This window comes from Plectropomus leopardus, chromosome 4, assembly GCF_026936395.1.
Source record: "Plectropomus leopardus strain MGB_pleo_1.0 chromosome 4, ASM2693639v1, whole genome shotgun sequence".
NCBI lineage: Eukaryota > Metazoa > Chordata > Actinopteri > Perciformes > Serranidae > Plectropomus > Plectropomus leopardus.
Window position 1 is genome coordinate 26,196,033 of NC_142179.1, and position 25,494 is coordinate 26,221,526.

General features: G+C 42.2%; 1 protein-coding gene across 2 annotated transcripts in view; it reads left to right on the forward strand.

Moving 5' to 3' along the window:
• The first annotated feature begins 267 nt into the window (after window positions 1–267).
• The window catches only part of tcf7l1b (transcription factor 7 like 1b), a 37,243-nt gene continuing 12,016 nt past the window's right edge, over window positions 268–25,494 (forward strand). The window contains exons 1-4 of one of the 2 annotated variants that reach the window (XM_042488208.2): window positions 268–1,230; window positions 1,355–1,427; window positions 1,532–1,659; window positions 21,757–21,840. In XM_042488208.2, the coding sequence (XP_042344142.2) occupies window positions 1,045–1,230; window positions 1,355–1,427; window positions 1,532–1,659; window positions 21,757–21,840 (471 nt within the window). In that variant the 5' untranslated portion in view covers window positions 268–1,044. The remainder of the gene's footprint in view (window positions 1,231–1,354; window positions 1,428–1,531; window positions 1,660–21,756; window positions 21,841–25,494) is intronic. The other variant, XM_042488209.2, reaches the window with a different exon arrangement.

Consider the following 25,494-nt stretch of genomic DNA (forward strand, 5'->3'; position numbering starts at 1 on the left):
AGTTGCTACCACACGGGCAACACTGGGGTAATTGCTCCTTTTTTATTAAGTATGCATAATAATAACAATTATAATTATTATTATTATTTAGAAATAATACATAGTCAAATAACTGCACTTTAAATGACTATGCCTTATATCATATGTATTTGCTTACTGTATTTCTCCATGTGCAACCCTCCACTATTCTGTTCAAATGCCCTCATTTTCCTGCTTGCTGTGGTGGCTGCGCGTTGGTGGCTTGAGGGTGAAGAATAGCTGATCTACATGGTGGTGAATGAAGTGTCGGTTTTCAGTGCTAACTCCTCCCCTACGGACGGGCTGCGCTTTTCTTCCACTTGAACAACCAAGTAGTTTTTCAGGGCGCATTCCCCGGCAGCAATGTGGAGGGAAAGGGCGACCACGTCCAGCTGAACATTTTACACACTTTTGCAACGGTTTTTATACCTCTTTTATAAACTTTGCACGAGAAAAAACGCGACTCGTCGCTTCTTTGGGAGGAAAAACAATCGAGTGAGAAGTGGAGAAAACTGCAGCCTGACCGTCGCGTGTTTTTTCAGGGTTTTTTCTCCTTTAACTCGAGCCATTGTTTTCTCACACATGGATATTAAAGGAGATAACATCGGACGCGTTGCTTGCTCTTGAGTAACCCCTCTCGCTCGCTTTGGACTGTAGTTTATGTGGTCCCCGGGCTCTGTAGGAGGAGGAGAGTCCCATTCCTCAGCAGCACAACAAGGAGACACACACAGGGGCCACAAGTTGTCCACAAGCTGCGAAGGAGACCAAACTTTGCCAAGTTGCTGCGCATCCGGCCGCTGACGCCAAAATATCCTGCGATATTTTCGCAACTTTAACTGTGGATTATTATCGCGAGGCTCGTCATGGACCAGGGGAGCGCGTTCAGAGGATGAAAAGGGGCTTTTGAAACATGAACACTTTCTTGTAGTTAGTTTGCTACTCCTGTGACTCGTTTGGACTACACTGATCTGTTAAAAAAATATTGATTTTTTTCCGCCTCTCGTCGATACTATATATTCTGCAAAAATGCCACAGTTGAACGGAGGTGGTGGGGATGATTTGGGGGCCAATGATGAGATGATATCGTTTAAAGACGAAGGGGAGCAGGAGGAAAAGATCTCCGAAAATGTGTCAGCGGAAAGGGATCTGGATGATGTGAAATCCTCGTTAGTGAACGAGTCGGAAAACAACAGCAGCTCGTCAGACTCAGAGGTAAGGGCACTGCAAATATTAAAGCGTCTCTACGCTTCCTAGCGTGCGGAGAAACGAGATTTAATAACGCTGAAAGTTTCAATAGTTTCTTCCCCTCCGTGTGTATATTTCTCCCCCTTGTCAGCAAGCAGAGAGGCGCCCCCAAACCAGACCCGACTCAGAAAGTTATGAGAAAGCAAGAGACTACTTCAGTGAAGGTAAAAAAAAAAAAAAAACATACACAAAAATAAGCAGTACTTTCTGTGCTATAGCTGTCGCTTATGTGCCTTTTCTACCAACTCTTTCTTTTCTTTCCCTGCAGCACTGAGGAGGCAGCAAGATGGTGGCTTTTTTAAGAGTCCTCACTATCCTGGCTACCCGTTTCTCATGATCCCAGACCTCACCAATCCATATCTATCCAACGGTTCGCTGTCTCCGAGTGCACGAACAGTAAGTTTCCCCCCGTGGATATGTTACACTTTCCTCCCTTTTTTCCTCGTTTAGTCGCGCTCTGCAAAAACTTTGGCCGTGCGTAAAAGTTCCTTGTGCACTGCCAGACCGCCATATTCCCTCCGAGTGGCCTCTCAAGGAGTACTAACAACTTCTTTGTTCTTTTTTGGGGATATAAATTTCTCCTTGCCACCCACCCCCTCGACGAGCCTTGCATTTGACAACTTCTCATTCGGCTCAAAGTTCAGACACATTTAGTAATTCTTTTTTTCTTTTTCTTTTTTTTGATTGATTTAGGCAACCCCTAGTCGAGAATACCCTGCAACACCCATGCTGCACGTTTTTTTACACTAAATAGTGACCTTTCTTTACCAAAGCTTACTTTATCACTCTTAAGATTTCTATTTGAAGATTTATTTTGCACTTGAGATGCGGATATTCTTCAAGATTGTGTTTTAAAAAATGCAAATCTGCTTTCCTTTTTGTACTTGTTTTTAAGGAAGGCCTCTCTTCAGTATGCAGCCCAGCAACTATCAGCTCCTTAAAACCCTACAGGCTTTTTGCACACATTCCCTGCAGAAAAAAAGCTGTTCCTGAAGTCATATCCTACAGTAACAACAATGTAATACCTCACTTTGACATACATGGGAGGCATTTCACGGCGGTGTCTGTGACAGCTGTTGTCCGGAGACTTTAAAAAACTCCAGATAAGGTTGACAGTCTTAAGTAAGTGTTGTTGATGCAGAGTTCGCAATGATTCATTGACTTGTTGCATCACATCTCCATGAAGCTGTAAAGGGCTCGCAGCCAGCGCTGGGATTATTGTTGCATTGGTTCTCTCCAGTATAATCCATACATATTACACATTTAACACGCCTTAATAACAGGATAATAAAGCGTGGAGACCTTCTAATAAAACTCCACAGCTGTTAGCAATGCTGCAAACATGACCAATGAAGTCACATAAGAGAGTTTGTGATTTAAAAAATAAAGTGAAAATGAATGCTGATTCCAAACAAACATTGATTTTAAGCAATATTACCATAAATATTTGTATTGGACCAACTAAATGCAATTTAACTATGCAAACTCTCTTGCAATAATCCCCGCAGGAGAGCTGTGTTCCTCCAAACTCGTCCATCCCCCAATCCATGTCACATCCCCCCGAAAAACAAGTACTTTCGTTAAGGCCTGGCAGGCATCTGACTGAAAAGACCCCCCTTTTGCCTCCCCCTCCCTTTTTTCTGTCTCCTTTTCACTGTTCCAGGCCCACTCCCCTCGCCTCCCTCTACCTTCCATTCAATTAGAAAGGCGTTAGTTGACCATTGTTATTCTGAGCAGTCTTGATGGCTTCATTGGAGGTCTCCATTGGGGCTCATTAACTAAATGGCTACTCTGCTCACACTAGGTGATACATACCACTGTGTGTAGATCGTCTATCTCGTTGCTTCTGGCCATCAGAGCTTCGGAGAAATAATGTCAGAGATAAACATGCAGGAATGTAAACGCATTTTGATAATTTGCGTGTTTTCTAAAGCAGGAGACTTGTTTATGGAATAGTTAAGTCACAAACTCTCTTACGTTACTGCGTATTAGCAGCCTATTATCTAGTCTCTTCTTTGTTTTGTCCTGTGTGTCCCGTACAAAAGCAACTCACTTCCTTGTGTTTTTGTCCAGCGAAGCAAAGTTGAAAATTAAAAACCGCTGTTCTTATAACTCAAGGCAAAGTAGCAAATAACTGGAGATTTTAAAAATTCAGAGGTATAATCCTCCACATTAGGAAGAGAAAAGAATGAGGTCAATGGGACAGGGTGAGCTGACTGTGTCAATCATCAGCGTGGCAGAAAACATGCAGGCAGACAATGGCTGGCATACTTAGCAGACGTCTTAGGGTCCACCATATTGCTCGCGGCTTAACGCAGTGAATTTGATTGATGAGGGAGTTTCAACTTAGCACCTTTTTAGGCTCGCATTCTAGAGGGGGGCTTGTACTTTGTTTACACCTGTGGATGAAGTTCAATACAGATGATATTTACCAGCGGCCTGCACCCACGCCTGGCAAACAGCTTAGTTTAACTGAACTCTTAATGCATCATCATTGTGTGGGATATGCTGATTGGCTTGTGAGATTAAAAAAGTGCCCACTGGGTAACCTAATGTGTGTTGCCACCTCTCACAAACAATTCTAGTGTATTATAGTGTGTGTCTTGGAAAGCTCTGCTGGGACTGACAGATTTGTTTTATAAGTGTGGTGTGGTATGTGGTTGTACTTGTGCTGCATGAGACAAATTAAAGTTATGGCCCTCAAACAGATCACGTGACTATTGTAGAATCCACTGCAGTTTCTAGTTTCATAGCTCTGAGCGTAATGTCACTGTTTTTTGTAATTACAGATCGAACAATGTGTGTGTGTGTGTGTGTGTGAGGCGATCTTTTCCACATTTCCTGCATTTCTCTGTTTACAACTCCCCCTTCCGGTCTGGCATCTTTTGCGTAATAATAAAGCTCTGAAGCAGTGTAATGCATATGTATTCCGCACATATCAGCATTTAAAAGCTGCTCCGTAACAGATACGAGATGTTGCTCAAGAGTCGCCGCGCAGTGATTTCACTCAGTAATGTGCAACATGATGAAGGATTTGAGGCCCGAACTTTTAAATTTGGATGTGGCAACCCTATCATGAGCAATGAGAGACAGGCCTACATGGGATCAGCACAGAGTTCCCCTGAGGGCCAAGCATAACTGATTTAAAGCCTGCTCAGAGCTGACATTCTGCTGTAATCCACTGAGAGCTGAGGAGGGAGGTTTTTATGTTTGCAGAGATGTTCCACCAGACTTCTGCCGGCTGTGGTGTGCAGAGAGTTTTTTGTTTTTTTTTTACTCCCCTACCAAGTCATCCCGACAAATCCAGCTTATTGTTTGTCAATTCATTGATGTGATTATCGCCGCATTGTTCCCGTAGTGACAGACTAGTGCCAGATTTAATTGGTGAGCGCACACTCAGCTTTGACGCCACCTCTTGTCAGCTTCATCAGCACTTTTAGATAACTCTGCTAGTACATCATCATCATCACCAAAGAGTGAAATGCCTCTTGTGTGTGAGAGGTGGCACGTAAGCGAGAGCGAGGTTAGCCGCTTGAATATATCTTCATCAAATGCGCAGCAGGACACTCCAACTCCTGAGCATGATTGTTGAATAGAAAATTGTTTGAGACTGAGATATGAATGGAGAGCTTGTATAAGTCTGAACATGTCGGTGGCTAAGATTGCATGCCTCTCTGACTCCCTCCCCCTTTTCTGCTGCTTTTGGTGCTTAAAAATGTGCAGACAAAGAAAAAGTCAACACAGACATTGTCCCGCTGAATAAAAGGGCCTCTCCCTGCATAAGCAAACGCTGTTTGTGTGGAGGTGTCTTTTCATCAGGTGGCTCACTTGTCATTTTGCTCACCTTGCTTGCCTATGAGTTTGTGTGTGAGTGTGCACACATGCATCCATGCGTGCTGCACGTTTGTGTGTGTAAAGTCAGTGAGTGTCAGGGGCTGATGGAGTTGGAGGGGAGGGGTGTTCAGGTGAGGCTCTGTGGATACTTTGCAACAGAGGCAACAGTGTACAGGGCTCACATTCTGACAACCCTCAGTGTTGTGTTCCTGAATGTTAGCGCGGCAAATATTTTTTCAACCAAGCACTGTGTCAACAGAGCTAACATTTTTTGACTGGGTTTATAGTTTTTAAAAGATTTTTCCTTCAAAGGCAAACACATCTACATCAATTTAGTGGCACTGTTCAATTAAAAACAGATCGCGAGCAACCGCAGAAATGCCATAGCAGTCTGGCTGAGAGCTCTCGCCTGGAGTGATTCATTTCGATAATGAACTCAGTGCTGGGGCTTGAGGAAATTAAATTAAATTTGGCAAAAAAAAAAAATGTTTTTTGAAATATTAGATTAATTGTGATTTAGTTTAGAAGATGTGGGAGATGTTTGGAGTGGGGTTTGTGCTTTTACATTTTAAGATTGCAGCATTTTGATTCATTACAGTTAGAATTGTATGTTTTATTTCAACAACTGTGTATCTCAGCAATTACTTTCATGTTACAGGGGCAATCAAGGTTAGGCCTAATTAGAGAAACACAACCAGAGCAGTTTATAGTGATGATTATATCGCCTGAACATGTTGCAAATGTTCCATATTACATGCATTCACGTGTAAAAATCACGCACAGTGATGTCAAAACTTGAGAGAATACACTTTTTGTAATCTGTAACTTCACATACAGCGGCTCTGTCGGAGTCTTATGCTGATGCTGACTTCATAACATCACTTGTATGGAACTGTGTGAAATGGTGTCAGTCCTGGTCTGTATCCTTCCCTCTTTGGTCTCTGTGGAAAGCATGAGCTGGCGTCAATTCCTCCCACTACCCCATAGCCTGCTAGTTCACTACCTAAACCCACCCACCCGCCCGCCTGACATTAGAAATTCTGTTTATAGCGCTCTCTGGCTTCTCGAGCGCAGGGCCCATCAGGAGCATCTCAGCACCCTTTGAGGAAAGGATAACCAACATCTCCCCTCTCCAGCCGCAGACTCCCCATGTTCAGTGACATCAATGAATCCCTTTGATGTGCCAAGATGAATATGTGCGCAAATGTGTTTTTATCAATTAATGTGTTTTTCTCGTTCGCCGTGTTTGGCCGGAGCTGCTGCGTAGTCTGGTACATTGCTTTTTCCCTGTTAAAAATTTGGGTGAACTTGTGTCTGAGTTGAGAGACATTTGGCCACAGGTGAACATCTCAAACACACCTGCGTTCACACCCAAATCTCTATAAAGCTTTGAAGCAGTTTAAAGATGTGTTGTAGACCACATGTGTTCAACATCCAAACAAAAACAAAAAAAGCTGTTGTAGAATTAGATATTAATGCCTTTCAATAAACAAGAAAAATCTCTAGCTGTTTGTGGAAGAATCTGCTCATCAAGGCCACTTTTAAACTTATTGCTATCCTTGTGTAGTGGATAGTCACGGCAGGGTTGAGCTATTGACACTCAAACTCAGAAGAGTTAAGGTTGAAATACAAAGCTTGCTTTCATCAGTCCTCCACAGCTGCTAATTATCAAAAAGAGAAGCAACGAATTGAAACTGTGGGAGATGGAGATGTGGGAGGTGGAGACATGTATCATGTGTCATGTGAATACCAGCTTAGTCATGTCTGTTCTGTGGTCTTAACCTGGAGCCCTGCTGGAAGATGGGGGATGGGGGGGCAGAGGATGGGCCCCTGGGTTTGTCAGGAGGGTGGTCAGACTCCCAGGTGACCACAGTCCTGAAATCTGTTTGTCCTGAAACTATTTCTGATCACAAATTGATCGTCCAACTCTTTTTTCCAGTAAAACCACATAAATCCAAACTTGAGCTCCATGTGGGTTATTTTTTATGATCTTTTGTCAAGTCAGCATGTCATAAGTGGAACATATTTGGCTCATAGTCTACTAGTAAGACAAAAAAACTGAGGCGAAGGCATTATGGCTTAATTGTTTGATAATTGGGCTGTAAAATTCCACAAAATAGTGGAAAACGGCCATTAAAACTTCCCAGAGTGCAAGGTGACATATTTAAGTAGCGTGATTTGTGTTCAGCACCCAAAGATATTGCGCTTACTGTCAAACATGACAATGACACACATCAAATTGTCAAAATTGAGAAGCAGTGAAAATTTGGAGGAATTAAGTTTTTAACATGACAACAATGATAAATTAGTGCTGAGTATCTGCACTCCATACATTTTAAGGTATTGTTTGAAATAATCTAGTACCAAGTAGTATTGAAACTTCTTCAGTCAAACAACACCTGCATCTGATCCCTTTTTTACCTACATCTACAAAAAAGTTGACCGTATGTATGGTTTTGCTCGCAGCCAATTACTGCAGGCGTTCTTTGATTTATTGTGACATGTGACTGGCTCACTGCCACAACAGCTACAACGCATTCAGTTTGTGGTGTGGTGAAGTCGAACATGGTGTATTTGATGGAACTGGCAGTTTTGGGTGTGCCGAGATGTCACCAAAACCTTCATATATGGCTACACTGCACCCCCATGGGGTCTGGTGGCATTTTATGCAACAGAATGCTTCCATACATTTTGTAAACTCAGTTTTTAAAGGAAATATATAAGGTTATTATTCACACGATTGGTATTGAACAAAGTAGAAAAAAGGGTATCAAATTGGTATCGCTATCACTCAAAAGGTCTAGTGTGTAGGATTTAGTGGCATCTAGTGGTGTGAATACAGATTGCAACCAACTGAACTTCTGCTGTGTGCCAAGCATGCAGGAAAACTGCGGTGACTTGACTTTAAAAAAAACCACCCTATCTAAAGCCAGCGTTTGATTTGTCCATTTTGGGCTACTGTAGAAACAAGACCACGAAATGCATTGAAAATACTATAAGTGATAAGTTATAAGTGGCTCATTCCCAGGTAACAAAAACACAACAATATTTAGTTTCAGATGATTGTACAGTAATGGAAACATAATTATGAATATTATATTCTGCCAATATATTTCCCAAAACCCTACACATTGGACCTTTAAGGGTATTGTGTTAGTCACTTTGGTAATTTTTTAAATGATACTCAGCCCTACTGATAGACAAAATAGCTGCAGCTAAGTTTTCTGTTGATCATCTCGTCAGTCAACTGTTGCTTCGGCTCTAGAGGGCATTATATGAATGAACTTTTTAGATTAACTGGTAATAAAAACAGTCCTTAGCTGCAGACGTACAGATAGACAGAGGTGGGTTGGAGGCAGTACACTATTGCTGCTGGACTGTCCCATATAAGTGTATGCGGCCCTCTCATAGCCATAACCACTACTGTTTAGCTCACATAAAGAAATGTTTTCCCTCTGTAATTGTACCTTAAACGCTTCACTCCATGCTAATAAAACGTGATTGTACAGCAGGAAGAAAAAGAAAAAGCTCTAAACAGGGTTTCATCAGTCTGGTATTCCAAGCAGCTGTTTTCAGTTTAAGCACTGCAGGCAGCAGGAGAGCGAGAGAGAGAGAGGGAGAGAGAGAAAGCAGGCAGGAGGAGAGATTGTTGATGAGATGTGGTGGTGGGAGCATAAACTGGGGCAGATACGGGTCCTGCTATTCCTTTGCCTGTTATCCCGAGGTGGGCCGGCTTCCAGACCTTGAGGCACTCACTTATCTGAGGGATTCTGTCTCCCACAGAGTGCAGTTTCTCCACCGTCGACCACAGTACTTCTATTCCCTTACAGTCAAGGCCCAATCGGCAAACAGCAGGAGGCTATCAGATCGTTCACATGTTGCATCGGTACTGCTAAGATTTGTATCAGACTTTGCTTCAGTTCACGCAGAAATGCGTTCTCGCTGTGCCGCGTCTCTTAAAGGCCATGTCTTACAGTATGTGCGTAGTATCAGTGAGGTTGTAGTGGTCATACTAAATTAAGAAGTGGATGGATATCCGTCCAGGAGGAGGTTAGTTGACAGCGAGCAGAGCAGCTGTTCTTCTTGTTGAAGTTATAAATCAGTTTGGCTGCTTCCCACTGAGTTTGTCCCTGCTATGTTGGAGTGAGTTTGGACTGCTGGAGCAGCTCGCGTCCCCTGACGGACGCATGTCACGTCAACACATTGCACCTGCATACACGTGTGACCTAATGACCTTAACCAGATTATGGTTGATTTGGGTTAGCTGTAATTTATGTAGGTGATTCACTGATTATACCTCCTCCTCTTGTATTTGTTTTATGTCACAACGTGGATCTGTCTTTCACTTGATACCTATGAAAAAATAAAGATTAAAACTTACATAGGCTATAAACTTACAGCTGTAACTGATGATGTAACCGATGAGACTGACGTGCCATCTGTAATCTGAATTTAGCTCCAGCCCTAAAAACACAAGTAGAATGTGTAATGGATCGTATGTTTGACTACATAAATCTTAAACAGAGCCTCAGGGAATTTTCCATGTTTTAATACTTTTATATAAGGAGGACGTAAGCTACTATGTGGTTACTTTTACTGAATTTGTCTTAAATACAAGAGGAAAAGTTCTACAGTTTTACATGGAGCTGTAGAAGTAAAACCAGTTAAAACATTCTGTTTAACTTGCTGCTGTATAACGGCAAATGTTCTCTAGCTGTCGATGCAACGGAGCATTATTATGTGTTGATTTATGTGGGGTTGCAGCAGTATACTGGTTTCAAGGTATACCATGCCATAAAAATTGGTAGTTATCATATTGTGTACATTGCCTTATCTACTGTACTGAAAAAATATAACTGGACACATAATATGACATTTATTTTAGCTATTTTCAAAATGAGAAGTTTACACATACTTTCATTTAAAAATATTTTCAAGTTTCAGTTATAGTGATAAAAAAGTTTGTTAAAAAAGCGATCTATTTTCACACCTTTAAGGGTGATTGTAAATGATAATAATAATTCTGTAATACCATGAAAAGACAATATTTTCTGAGATGGTAATCGATCGTACCATGGAAATCTCTCACTCTTGCAGCCCTGGATGTTTTTGTTTTGTTTACCATCACACACGTTTCTTCATTTTAAGTGTTCTGTCTCTTCCCTCTTGTGTGCTCGCTAGTTGAAATTATGCATGTGGACAGTTTTAATATGTCATGTTTAAAAAACACCAGGCAAGTTTGGGAATTTTCTTTTTAAATTTTATTTAAAAATAAATGAATAAATAAATCTTGGGTCATTGAAAAATCATGGAAAAGTTTTGAAATATTGTCCATTACAATGTGTGGGGCCCCTGGTGTATTCCCTATAAAAGTCCAGATTTTCATTTTATATTCCACAAAATGGCCATATTTGCTCTTTTCAAATAACTGGATTTTTTGTTATAAAGTATCAATTTAAGATATGGCTGGGTCAAACTATTTTTTGTGTTGAGATAATTGAATAATAAAATATCATACAAGTAAGTGCAGTTTTCCCATGAGATCAGTCTGCTTGTCCTAATATTGATAAGAACGTAACCTTTGGGTGCCCCTTGCTTCCTCCAGTTACCCTGGTAAACCAATTGTACTTGTTAAGAAGTCACAATGTTCTGCGGAGCAACAAATTCAATTAAAGAGGCACAAGTCATCTAAAATGTGGAGCCTCCTTATCTGGACCAGGACTTGTGGATCCTGTTAGAATAAACAGCAAAAGCAGCAGAAACTTCTGATATTTATTTCTGCCTCAGCCGATAAATATGACTCTTTCTTGACCTTATCTGCTGAATTTAAAATGATGAGGTAGAGATTAGTTATGAGTAATGGCTGTTGTCCAGGGCCTTGTGCTCCTCGGACATGAGACGCTCTGTGATAGAGGGATTCCCCTTGTGCCTGCCTCAGATGATCAGCATGATTAGATGTCTTTGTTCTGTGATTTTGTCACTTGACAAACTCAGGTTTGTCTCTCTGGCTATAAAATGTTAGCACGAGGTGAATCTTGTTTTGGATGATATTTTGATGGATGGCGGCTCCACATCCTCCGCTGACATAATCCCCTCGTCCATTTACATGGCTATATACCAAATCCCTACAAATGTGACTGACTTATTTGCCTCAAATTTAGAGTAGCTACATTAGAAAAAAAAAGATCTAATCAGCCCTATATGACATGGAGTAGGCCAAGGAGCCCTTTTGTTTGATTTGTACATGGGTTGGAGGGGCCGGCTATTGGAAATCCCTGAAGCAGGCTTTAGGGGCAGGTCTGATTCTCGTGTGAAATGGGAAGGCTCTATAGCTCTCGGCTGACTTGACTGGGGCTGTATGGGTGTGTTGGCAGGGGGAGCGCCGGTCATGAATAGGGTCTTTGACTACCTCAGACTTGCCCTGAAAGGCAGGACAAAGACCCTAGGGCAACGGCTTAGAGCCTCACAGCTGAGCTACAGAATGCTTGGCCCAGTCTTCCTCCCTCCTTGCCTGATTTAAATACTACAGTGGCTTTCAGCATTCTGGCGACGAAGGCCCGCATTCACTGCAGCACATTTACCATCAACTTTTCTCTCTGTTTTTGTTTACAGTACACTAATGCCAGAGCTGTTTACGTAATCCATTGTATAGAATCCATCAGAGGTGCTGGTGAATATGCATCAGTGACTCTCTTAAAACCGCCTGAAGATCAGCCTCATGTTGTTCGTATTAAGCAGAATTTATTTGGATACAGACTAACTGCTGGCATATGTGTGCATCACCGCTAATCACAACTCTACCCGGAGTCGTTAATTATGGAACTTTTTTTTTTTTTTTTTTTTGCTTATCTTCGTGCAAGATGGAGACACGTAAACAAAACTTGGTGCTCACCTCTAATTGTCTTTGACAGATCCGAGCGACTCGTTGAGATTTTGCACGGGCAAGAATAAAAAGCCATAAATCTTTTCTGCAGAGTTAATGGGGTTATTTGAGTCCTGTCCAGACACTCTCTCCCCACAGAGTGTCTAGTTTCAGATGTCACTCAGAGCTTTGTTTGCCCCCCAGGGTGAAGGGTTAGAGGTCAAGGTTCAGGGCCAGTTGGCTGAGTGGCCACAAAAGCCCAGGCTTCCCCTCAGCACATCCGATCTCTTCTTCCACACCAGCCTGTAGCCACAATGACGGGATCAGTTTGCAACATTTGTCTTTTCTTATTATAACCTAAAATTCATTTTCGCTTGTGTCAAGAGTGTAATTAGGAGGTTATAGTTCACAATTTCACAATGAGGTCATAAAATTGTCTTAGGTTTACGGCTTGAAACTTTAATTGTTTCTCAGTGGAAAATTGAGTAATTATTCAGTTACACTTTTGTTGTGTTTACAGTCCAGCTTCTGTGTAAGCCCACTTTTACCATAGAACACAAGCCTTAATTGGTCCTTGCATGGTTTGAGATTTTGTATTTTTGAAATCCCTGCACTTCTTCTTCTTCTCTCTCTCTTCCTCAACTTTAACAATCAAAAATAGCAATACAGCAAAAAATCTCACACCACAAAAAAGTTCTTAGTTTCTTTGTTCCAGACACCTCCGAAAGTTTGCAAACCCACAGCCTCGCCCGCATCAGCCCCCACCCACAAACTCAACTTTTCTCCCTGCTCCACCACCACCACCCAAACATGTCCTCCAGCCAGGTTTATTATGCCGTTTCACGCAGACCAAAATTGCAGCTGCATGGAGAACAATCTGGAGCACATTAGCTCAGGCGCTGTGATTTATAAATTGTTTCTCAGGCCATAAATCCCTGCTGTAATTGTGCACAAGCACCCCTCTCTTTCTCCAGTCACTCCCCCCTTTGCTCTCTCTCTCCTTCTCCCTCTCCCTAAGTCTCTCTGTCGCTCTCTGAGCAGCTTACAGTTCTTGGGTTAACACTAATTGTTTGCAGGAGTGTGCAGTTTGGATTGAGTGGAAGTTTGTAGCATTGTGGCGCAGATTTGAGGCTTGCAGAAACAGCTCTTCATGAAAGATAAACTTTTCTACTTTTTTATGCTGTTCGTGAACCCTCTTCTGTCACGTGGTGTGTGCTTAGCGTCCAAAATGGGATACGAGCATTTTGTCTTCAGCTCCATGTTGCTGTGGTTCATGCTCTGCATTCCTGAATACTGTGTAATTGTAAGGGGCCTCTCCTAAACTCTGTCCCTGGGAATTTGATATTTGCAGCAGCCCCTGATCGTAATCACCTTGCCGTTCTCATTAGATTGTATTGAAACTGAAAGATAGCAGCAGCTGTATATATTGTTTTAAATAGCATGTCCAGCCTTGAGTTCTCAGTGGTCTGGTTAATGTTATGAAGACATTTTTTCTGTAGCTTTAAAAACTGGAACAGCCCGTATAAATCAATCCTCTCACAAAAAAAATGTGTAAAATGTAATTTATTCAATATTGACAGAGCAAAAAAAACATTCTGGGGAAGCAGGCAGTCTGTTGCTTAATGTTTCTCCTCCATTGTTTTGCTATAAAGAGACCTGATGAACCTTGAAGAGGTACGGGACCTCATGACCCAACCTCATCTCGCCTTGTGACTCCTCTAAAGGATTTTACCCCCCAACCCCGAAAACTTATACGTTCTTACTGGAAAATTTATTCCTAACAAAGTTTCAGACATGTAAGAGGATCCCTGGATGTGAACGCGACTTGGAATTTACAGCCAAAGCTATCACAGGATCATGATTTAGCACTCAATATCAGTGTGCACAGCGTGATGAAAACGAAGCCTGTAGATTGCAGGGGAATGACTTTTACAAATGTTTTAAGGTATAAAAATGCTCTGGCGACGTTCCAGACCTCCCTGCAGTCGGCTGACAATACGCATAACTAATTCTGGGGAATGTCATGGTAGCAAGTTGCGCACTTTGTGGCACACTGGAAGTTTGAAACTACTTTTGGAAATATTTTTCTTATTCAGTTAGATCCTGTGTAACGGAACAAGCATTATAATTCAAATGAGATTATTTCCAGTCCCACATTATTCATTTATTTTTTCCAGTTTGTCTGATTTAGCTTGTTCGGATTGGGAAAACAGCAGATAAGAGAATTATTTTTCTTCTAGCTTATTTTGAGATATTGTCATATCTCTTTAAATGTTTCTAAAAGTGTACATGCATGCTTTCATTTCAAACAGTCAGCGTCCGACTGTCGGAGCATACCTGTGGCTTGTGAGTGTGTGTTTGAGTGGGACAGAGCTGGGTGGGGGAGGGCGGGCGGCAGGGCGCTTGGACAGGAGACGGAGAGTGGGGTGAGTGGAGTTAGCGGTGGGGTGATAGGGATGTCAGGTAGTAAAAAGTGAGATGAGGCAGGGCCCAGGAGTCTAGAGATTTGCACTCAGAGAGCAAACACAGGAGGCATCTGCAGGCAGCTGTGTGTGAGTGTGTGTGGGGGGGAGGGGCTGCTGCCGCTGCTCAGGACAGGGGGAGGGGGTGTGGAGCTGGGTGGTGGTGTTGGGTGGTGGTGAAGAGAGAGAGAGAGGAGGTGGGGGGGTGGACTTGCCGAGTGAACACAATCAGCCCTCTGTTTTCATAAGACTTGTGGTATGTGAGAGCAGAAACAAATGTGTTTAATTTAGGCCCTTTTTTCTCTCTCTTGCCTTCTCCACTACACCCACTTATGCCCACCTCAGGCTTTCAAAACTGACTTTTTTCCCCCTTAAAGATGCCTCGTTGCCTCTCCTGCCACTGTCAGCTGCTCTTAGGAAGTTTTAAAAAAGAAACAATCACCCAGTGTGCCCTGTCAGAAAAACTTTTAGACACACTTTTAGCAGATGTAGTCAAATTTACTCTTTCGGCGGGGGTAAATATTTATCTGCAGTTTCTGGAAAAAGAAGAAAAAAAGATTATTTTTACGTCTTTGCAGAGAGTTTGGAGTGATTACTGCACTGTGGTATTTGCCCTGTTCAGTGTGAGGGGCGCATGCTGGATTATTGCCTCCTAAATGCCTTGGCAGGAAACGCTGTATTATATTGGTAACCCATGCTGTCTCCAGTCAATTTGTGCTCGGCCATAAATGAACAATTCAGGTCTCACTTGTGTGTCATTGGCGTAGACTTGCACACACACCTACGTTCAGACGTGCTTACACACACACACACACACGCACACACACATTTGATTTCTAAGTCGAGCTTTACTGTAAACATCCAGCCAACCACCGGTAACCACCTCGTGTTCTGGAGTTAATTATACAGACGTTTACAGCTGTGAATTTCAATGAAACGAGGCTACTCCCCAAACAATAAAAAGTTGTGTTCCTGTGCGACTGGACAAACAATGCCACAGGATATGGAAAAGGACAACATCTTTGACATTCGAGGTGTAGCCTGTCTTGACATCAGATCACGCTGACATTAATCGGAGGAGTCTGTGACAACTGAAAGCAGATCTCCCAGGTACGAGAAACCACATTACTGACTGCACATAATTGACTTGTATAGCCTCGCGCCCTCCTCTCTGTCTTTATGAGATGGCCTTGCTCTCACCAGATGCATAATTATTTTCTTGTGTGTCTAATTATACAGTGAGTTTTATATGAGCTGCTGTTACAGAATTACTCACTTATTCCTAAGTTTAACCTCAGCGAGGCTGGACTGTTTCTTTAACCACGTCTGATTCACAGTACCTGAGAGTCAATGAGACAGAATGAGCAACAATGGCTGCTTCATTTAGTGAGTAATATGAACTCTAAAGCCGTGGATACAGGAAGCAATAACTCAGGATCATGTCATGCAAAAGGAAGAGAAAAAACCCTGATACAAATAATTGCTTGAGTTGCAAAAATGCAAACTCCTGCTGAAGTCGCAGCTCACTCACACTGAAGCAGAATGTTAAAGAAGCTCTTCAGGGGGGTTTATCTTGGCCTTGTATTCTGTTAATGCTGGTTTATTACTGAAACAGCAGTAAATTCACTCCCAGGACTTTTCACATAAACCCACTTTTCTGGCCAGCTTGGCCTTATGCAGAATATGCATGAGGCTGTCATGTAACACCACTGCTCACTGACTTTGAAAAACTAAATTTAGGAAATTCTTTGAAAAAGTAGTGGACTTTTGCACCTCATATTCTTGATGGGGGGAAAAGATTGAAACAGCATATTATCGCAATATTTTTGCATGCCAATATTGAATCACTACATGGACGCCAATGTTTTTTTATTATATTAATTAACATTAAAAATACAAATTTATCATTTGGGGGCCTACTATAATAATACAATCAATAACCTTTTTGGGCACCTTGATACAAAATGCTGCAATAAAAATGATTTGGTGCAAGATGAACATACTGAAAACTTTTTATTAGATAAAATAAGTGCTGATAAAGTTTTCTTTGGGGACATAATTTTCAGTTGAAAAAAAGTTAAATATTTTGCAATATATTTTATCGCATTACCCAGCATACTGCAACATGTTTAAAAGCAAGCGAGCAATAATATAATTTCTTAGACATTGTGATAATATCATATTGTGACACAGATGTCGTGATAATGTCGTATTGTGACTCATTTAGTGATAATATTGTATGGTGGGCCTCTGGTAATTCCCAAACCTACTTTATATGTGGCTTAAATGATTTGAACAGGATTTTTTTCTGATTTTGAAATAATTAGTTACCCGTATACAGTTTCTTCTCAGCATCCTCTAAAGAGCTGCTGAAATTTTCCGTCTGCTTCATTTAGACGTGGAAGGAGTTGCAGTCAGAGTGTGTAAGCATCTTGGAAATCTTGGAAAAATCTTGTTGCTGTGTTGTTGGGACCTCCCTCACGCTGCCTCCCCTCTTCACTCTCCTCTCTCCCTCTTTGCACTAATAGTTCTTTTGTGTACAAGAGCATGTTAAGAGGCCAATGAGCCTGGCCTTAATAGGCCACGTTGCCATAGAAACCGCAGCACTCTGGATGTCTGACCTTTGACCCAGTTTTTTTTGCTGGCTGTGAATAAGAGTGCAGGACGACCAACCGGGTCACAATAGAGGCCCGGCGAACTGAGGGAGTGCCCCTGTCATAGTCACTTAACTTCATTCCTCTATGGGCTAATGGACACTTCAAATGTGGTAACCATTAGCGGTGTGCTATCTCCACTGCAGAAACACAGGCTTCGCAGGGTTAATATAATGTGAAGAGACTCGGCTGTTTATTTTAATTCTGGTGATGGGCTGGAAAATGTACAAATGTTCTTAGAAGTTCTTACGGGGTTTTTGAGCATCTAAATACAGTTAGTTGAAGCACATTTCGAAAAAGATGGGCCAGAAATCCAGTTCGTCTGTTTTGAGGACTAATTTCTCCGACTGAAATATGTATATCTGTTGTTTCTTTCTCTTTTTTACCTTTCTTTAAGATAGCTATAATTAATAACTTCCTCCCTGACTAATCTACTTACTTCATAGTGGACCGGATAATAGGACATGGTCCCCATTCAGAAAAATTTGCAGTGGCCCAGTGGTGCATTGTGGGCCTGACCAGCTGAGCTGCTTGTCGTTTCCCCATCAATTACACACTAATTAGCACAATGACTGCCGAGGTTTGCTTAAGAATTGTCAATGTAATTGCCTCTAATGTTGGTAAACAATGAGCCTTAATGCAAACTCCAAGACAAGGCGGGGGCTCCTTATCACATTGTCTTTGTGGCCGAGGCTTTAATTGTGTTTCAAACATAGATCAGGTTGAGGTGTCAATGGCCCCTGCATAAGCAGGTGATATCTGCAGAGCAAACCAGGGAGGGACAGTTGTGTAGGGGGCCTGACAGGGCCATTGTCTGAAGTTGCTGTTCATATGGGCAGGGGACGGTAATTAACACCTCAGCCAAACAGCAAGCTGTGCGGCCCATTTGTTTTCTGTTGGGGGGTAAAAGAAAACAATGGGGAGGGGTTCTCCACACAGTAGGTGATTGACATTATCTGCTGGAGCGATCCGCGGAGGCATTCCTGCTGCTCCGCTATTCAACACGAGTTAGGCGAAGCCATTTCACAAGCGTCTGAGCTGCCACTTTATACATATTCACTCTTTTATTTGTGGTTTGACTTTGTCTGATTGTTTGCGAGTTAATGCAATTCAACTCAAGATGCAGTAAAGTGTAATCTGTTTAAGATAGTCATACTTATTTGGCATTTCGGCTGTATTGAAGAATGAAAATGTTTTCCTTTAACAATTATTTTGCACATTTTATCCGTTTTGGATGAATTATCTGAAAGCAACACTTCAATAAAAGTGCAGATTTCTTGTCAAAAAATTATTTTGGTAGAAGTTAAAATCCTACATTAGAATATTATTTAAGTAAAAGTGTTATAGTATCTGATGTTTACTATATGTAAGTATCAAAAGTAATTTTCTTATATTAAGTGCAATTAACTACTGAAAGTAAAAATACAAGAATGATAAAGTTGTCTTTCCTTTTTAACATTTTCCACCACTGAAAATGGAACCTACATTAGACTTGAAGAAAAACAAGGCCTTTTTTTTTTTTTACAACATGAAGGATTAAAATAACAAAATCCAGTTTTTCTTTTCCTCTGATTCTTTCATTCATCCGTCCGTCACTTCCTCCCTTTTCCCCTTCCTTCCATATTTTATAGTTAGTAACTAAAGTGCCCAGGGAAGATATATTTGAGTAAAAGTATACATTTTATTTAGGAAATGTGGTGGAGTAAAAGTGAAATATAACATACACACTAAAAATACTTAAATACTGAAACGAAATATTATTACTTCTTTACATAACACCACTACATTTTATAGAGCTACTAATTTCACATTGATATTATTTTGTGACTACACTTTTTTGACAGTCATTCTGACTTCTCACTGTAGCCCTGAAGTGGCAGACAGTAGCTAGCAAAAGTTTGGGACTTTTTTTATGTCCCTTTGGCAGAGAGTCTGACTTAGTTTGACAGCAAATGTCCAGACATCTGTCTCTTCTCCGTGCTCTGATGTTGGCCTGCAGTATGGCACCACACACTTCAGAGATGACAAAGACTCTTGGCTGTGTTTTCCTTCGCTCTGTGAGAGCGATGTAACAATTAGAACCCAGCTCTGGCAGGCCACATGCCCCAGAGCATATGTTGCATTCTCTCTGTTCAAAAAACCAAAGGGCTCCAGTGTAGCTTTTTGGAAAATTTCAGTGGCATCACTGCCACCTTTGTCGCATCTGGGTCCTGTAAAAGTAGCACATTCTACTGATGTCTATTCTGAGCGTTGGAGGCAGCAGGGAGGGCTGGAAGACAATTAGAGAGCTATGAAAATGGATCAGCTAAACTTCACTTTAGTTGCACATTTCTTTCAGTAGTCGGTCCGAGTCTGTTTACCAGAGCTTCCAGCTCCCATGCTGAAAGAGATATTGCAGTGGGCCCCGGCCATATGTCTGTATTTGTCTCTAATAAAATAAGGGCATGTGTAAAGCATTGCTAAATGTCCTGCAGTAACATTCATATTAACGTATCTTCTGTTTTACAAACATTTTATATCACTTAAGACATGTCGTAACTCCATTTTAACTGCTGGTTCTCACTCAGCTGTCCTAACTTTTTTTCTTACACTTCCCTTGTGGGTTTTTTTTTTCTCACTGTAACACTGAGAAAGTTTTTGCTGAGCAGCACAGCCCACCATTCCTAGCCTTTTGTTTCCCTCTCTTCCTCTCATGTGTGAGTGTGAGTGCTGTGCTGCTGTAGTCTGGACTGGAGCTAATGTGACAGTGTGCGGCTGGCATTTACCTGGCTGGATGTTTCGGCGAGTGTGTGAACAGTTGCTCCATAGGGCACGCTGGCAATTAAAAGAAAAGTAGGCACTCAGGAAAAAAAAGTGCCTGGGGGCATGTTCCTCAGTCCTGGCAGAAGCTGTCAAATAAGGGATGGATTGGGTGGGAGAGCCGGGGTGGGCACGGCCGGGCAAGACCAAACGCTCACAATAGCGCTCGTTTCATTTGTGGAAGGACTCATGATTGACATAGATTAGACAGAGAAAACTGCATTGTTTTGGATTTTCTCTCCGGAGAGCAGCATTCATTAGGCGCCATGCACACAGCAGAGTAAAGTTTCAATAGGGAGCTAGCAGCCTCTAAAAGCAACTGCCTCCTGACAGTTGTATGGACTTGGGCCCATTAGTTGGAACCTACGATTCAGCCTTGAGCAGTATAGTGAAAATGAAGAGGGCTGATGTCAACTCCAAGAATTTCCCCCCTTTTCGAAGGGAAAAGGGGTCCCCTTCCCCCTGCCTTGGTGCTCTGTTGGACCCCAGCTGTCAGGAAACAATACCCTCTGCCTGCTCCGACAAACTCATTCCTGAAAATGTTTTTTTTTCTCTCCCTCCTCTCCCTTTTCCCCCTCCTGCTATAATGTCTTTTCCATTTTTAACCCACAGCCATCCAAGCTTCCTTCCTCCTTACAAACCCTGAGTGATGAATGAAGTTTTAAAAATCAGAACCTGAATGCATGACTCCTCCAGTTTGCTTGTTTGTCATCATTTATCCTGCAAAAACTTTCGAAAAGCAGACAAAGCTTTGCATATATTCTTTAACTGCTGTCGTCAGTCATTTCTTAAACGCCACTTAGTCTCTTCCATTCATCAGATGCTTGCTATGGGTGGAGGAATTCATATGCACAACGCTATGTAAACACATATGATAGTATGCATTGTAGAATAATAACAGAGAATGCATGGCAAGATTGTGTAAAAACCACTTACTGACAGAATTTATAACTCATAACAGGCAACTTAAATAATGATCTACGATACCTTTATGTCTCGGCACAACATGGGCCTGGATGAGCAAAACATAACCTATAATATAAAACCCTTTTAATTAATTTGAAATTGTACCAGAGAGAAAATCCACATGCATGACAAGCTGCTGTGTCCGGTATTTAAACTGATTCATAAACCAGATGGTTGAGCCGTGCTTTTTGGAGCTCTGGCTTCATGCTATCTCCATTGCTCGAGGACAAAAAAAAGCTTGTTGTATGAAACAGTAAATCACAAAAACCTCTCCTCCAGTACACACAGCTCAGTCCGTGGTGAAGGGACAGGCAGTAAGGTTGTAGAAGTCTTTGTGACGTGATAGAAAAAAGAGCAAACACTTGCACAACCCCTTATGATAACTTAGATACATGTGTGAAAAGAAGTGATACTGAAAAGAGGAGGGACTATGTTTGGGGTTAAAAGGCCAAACCAATGGAGTCGAGTCCACGTTCGACGCTGTAAACGGGGCTTCCTTCCAGCTGTCTCTTCCCACCCGCTCGGTGATGGGCGCCCACAGCTGGCCTCTTGTTTTTCCTTGACAAACGGCAATTTCACAGTCCTCCACCAGTCTGCTGTGTTCACATCGCTCTCCCTGCTCTCCCCCGTGCCAGAACTCACTGTCTGACTCCAGCAGGGACGTGTTGGTCTGGTACAGGTGTCTGCTGGAGATCTCTGTGGACTTGACACCATTCATACCACTTTTTCACGCTTTGGTCCCTATGGTTCAATCAAAGTTAGAGAATTTTTGCAAAATAGAGCCTTAGATTTAGGTTTTTGTTCTTTATATCATGTCTATTTTTAATGCATTTTGTTTTTATTACTGTGCATGTTTTTCTTCCTGAGTGTTGTTTGCTTCTGTTGTATAATTCTCCTCCTTTTGTGTCGCTTGCAGTACCTACAGATGAAATGGCCTCTTTTGGACGTCCCTGGATCTGCAGGACTAAAAGACTCCCGCTCTCCAACACCGGGGCATTTAGTAAGTAGTTACACTCAGAAGAAAACTAAATTTTAACCATGACAAGATCAAGGCAAGGACATTGGAAAGATCAGAGTAAACTAGATAAAGTGTTTTTTTGACAAAAGCACAGTATGGCTTCTCTGAGGAAAAAAAGAAATATTGCACTTACTAAATAACTGTAGCTCCTTTTATACTTCCTGTTTAAGGTGGGAATATTGAAATGTAATGCCACTTCGCCCTACTGTGTGTAAGGTATATCAGCAGATTTTCGGTACAGTTTTCTTGCTTTTAAACTGCCACAGGAGGTAGTAACAGCGCCAAACGGTGTCTGTACAAACTGAGAATCGGCAGCACGGGACCATTAGCAGGACGGGTGTGAAGTTGTGATGACATGATATGAGTGCTCACCTGCTGATATTTATAAAGCAGGTAGAAGCATTTAGTAGCTAACTCAAAGAAAAACAACAGTGACCATGAATGTCTGTAAACTGGGAGAACAAGATTTAGGAGCTCCTTACTCTCTGAGTAGAATGTGAAATAGGTTGCCATATAACAAAGACGGTAAATGATTGTTATTGTCATTATATGCCCTTGTTATGGTTTAGAAAGCATTGCCGACACATGTCTTATGGCACATTAGACCCCCGTCACACCTCTTTTGATTCCATGATGCCGGTATGCTGTCTGTAATCACACACTGGGGAAGAATGATGCTGTTGCTGTTTGGTTCTGTGAAAAATGCAAAGGATGCATAAATAAGGGACTTCATTAGGGCCCTATAGACAAATCTTTGTGTACAAAGGGCTTGTGTGAACACCAGCAGTATCCCAGCACTTTCCCATATTTTGTGGCACTAATAAGATGTTTCCTCCAGGGCTGCATCCCACGGTACATTAACTTAATTATCAAACAAGTCATGTCAGTTTATCAGGAGAATCAGTTTACTGATTATCATGTAAAAGCTTTAATCAAACAGTCACCATAATGTGGTTATTCACAATAATGAAATTATAGTGTAAATGTACTGGTCCCATCCCACCTACAGCTCCCCCTCCACACAAACCCCTACAGCACCCGCACGCAGGCCAAGTCTGTCTGCCTTTACCTCAATAACTCAGTCTGCATCATAAATCTCTCAGGCTTGAACCTCCTCGCCATTCTTGAACTTTCCCACACAGGTGTGAACTAGTCATCATGGTGTCTCACTCTGTTTAGACAATGCAGGTCCTCAGCAGACCTGTTTGGTTTGTGGCTTCGCTGAGGGATGTGTGTTCGGGATCGAAAACATTAGATAACGTGAGCATCTATCTGGCACCTGCTTGATCTTATCAGGACGTTTTCTGGTTAGGGGGAAGTCATGTTAAGCAGTGCATGGAGCAGAAAGCCACTGTCACTGCACTTTGGTAAATACAGCCGTTGTGACGCAGCACCCTTGACCTCACATATCCTGGCTAGACGACGTGCTTGCTGAGTTTGTGGTTGATTTTCTGGATCTCATAATCGCAGCGATGCACATGACAAAGTCCTCATTGAGCGCGAGTCAATGGGAAACTGTTGTGGAGAGGATGGAGTTTGCTCATGGGAATCCAGGACTGACTTAAGTCTCAATAAACACCAATTATATATTTTATTAGAATAAATGCTGACCTGTGAGTGACCCTGTTGATTTTTCTGTTAGACACAGCAGCTACTGTGTGAAATCCTGTTGCAGCAAGCCTTTTTAATGACTTTTGACTTGTAACATTTTGAAATCTGTGAATCCACATCCTAGGGAGAAAAAGTCAAAACAATGAGTACGATAATAGCAGTTAGAATTTAAAGGAAATGAAAGCACATTGACTGTGGTTGAGTTCCCTGCTTGGCTTGTTTCTGTTCTGTCCTTCAGTGGTTGCTGCTATTTTTCATGTGGCTCTATGTTGTTGCTTTTCTCCTTTTTTTAAAAAAAAAGTTTGACCTTCATCTCTTTCAACGTCATTAAGCAAGAGAAGTCAATACAGAAAGAAACATTGTGGAAGACTGAGAATGTGGAGGGATCAAACTGAATAATTAGTAGCCTTCATTTTCTTTGTGTATTTAAATATGTGCTTCCCTTAATTTTGCAACGTTTATCCTTTTGCCGCATGCAATTAAATGTTATTTAAATATTTTTATATCTGCACACAGGAACTTACAAATACTTACACAGGTTCTGCATTGTTGTTAGTGTGGATAGAGGCTTCTTTTTAAATCTTGGTTTTAAATTCAACTCATGCATTTTATTGTGATCAGTTTCCTATTGATATTGCAATTGAATAACACAGCTCTAATGAATGGGCAGCCCAAGACCAAACAGCTTTAATGGAACACTTGAACTGATGGAAAAAAGAAGACGAGATAACATTTAAATTTAAAGCAGTATAAAGAAGGTAGGGAAGTTCACTGAGAGTGTAACAGCTTTCAGTATGTGAGCTAAAAGAGGAAGTCACCATGCTTGATCTGGTGACCTGTGACTAGAGGGTCATTTGATTAGTGGTGGGAAGCTCTAATACTGGGCGCGGCGTACCCTGGGCACAGAGGATAGAGAGTGAAACACCCTGCTGTGCCTTACCCCCCACTCTGGGCCAGGAGCCCACATGCCCCTCTGGTGTGCTGCTGCTGACAGGGAGCCAGGCTGATTATGTGCTCATTACTCCAGCCGAGGAGAGAGAGGGAGAGTGGGAGGGGAGCAGCAGGCTGGCTCCCCAGGCCTGCAGGCTCCCCAGGCCCCAACACTGCACTAATGAGAGCAGGGGGAGCGGATGGGCACACACGGGGGGCCAGGGATTACTGCCCAGGGCCAAGAGGAGCCAGAGAGAGAGACCTGAGGAGAGGAGGCACCAACAGGGACCCCTGGAGCAGACCTGTACTCCTGCAGTCATTCTGCAAGCATGTGTTGAATCTGACATCGTTGTTTTGTTTCTATGATGGACTGGCGTGGTTTGGAATATGTGTCAAGACCTGCTTGTAGGCACATCTTATATTTTACATGTGTGTCAACTATGCATGTAATAGTGAGTGGCCTGCTCAGTCAAGCACCTCTGCAGATTAATAAAGCATCCACTGGCGAGCCTTCGCATGAAGACAATGTTGATATTTTTTTGTGAATGACATCATCTCTCTCATTCGTACATATGCTGCCCTGCAGAGATTTATGCGCTCGTTGTTGATGATCTGAAATTTCTATAACATCTCCGCTAATTCTGGCAGCGCAGAACAAGACTAGAGGATGTTAAATAGAAATCAGAGCAGTCGGCATATACCAAAGTCCAGGGAAAGACCATCCTGTCACTGTGCAGATTGGGTCCATAAGGCCCGTATGCTAATCGGAGCCTGCTCTGGCCTGAGATCCTCAATTATTCAACAGACAGGTTTGTTTAGCATTCAGTTGGTATTGCTTTTGGTAGTAATGGTGGTGGTGGTGGGGAGGGAGGACTGGGAAGAAGGGAACAAGCTTTTCTGTGAACATACCGCATCCCACCATGCATACACACACATGCACACACACACACACACACACACATGCATTCAGCACCCCAAAACCCCATATAGACCCCGGTGTTCAGAGGGCTGCCTCTTCATGAATAATACATCAAAGGCGCTGCAGGGCCAGGTGATGCAGTATGGGGAACATGTCAGCCCATCAGTAGTGGCCGA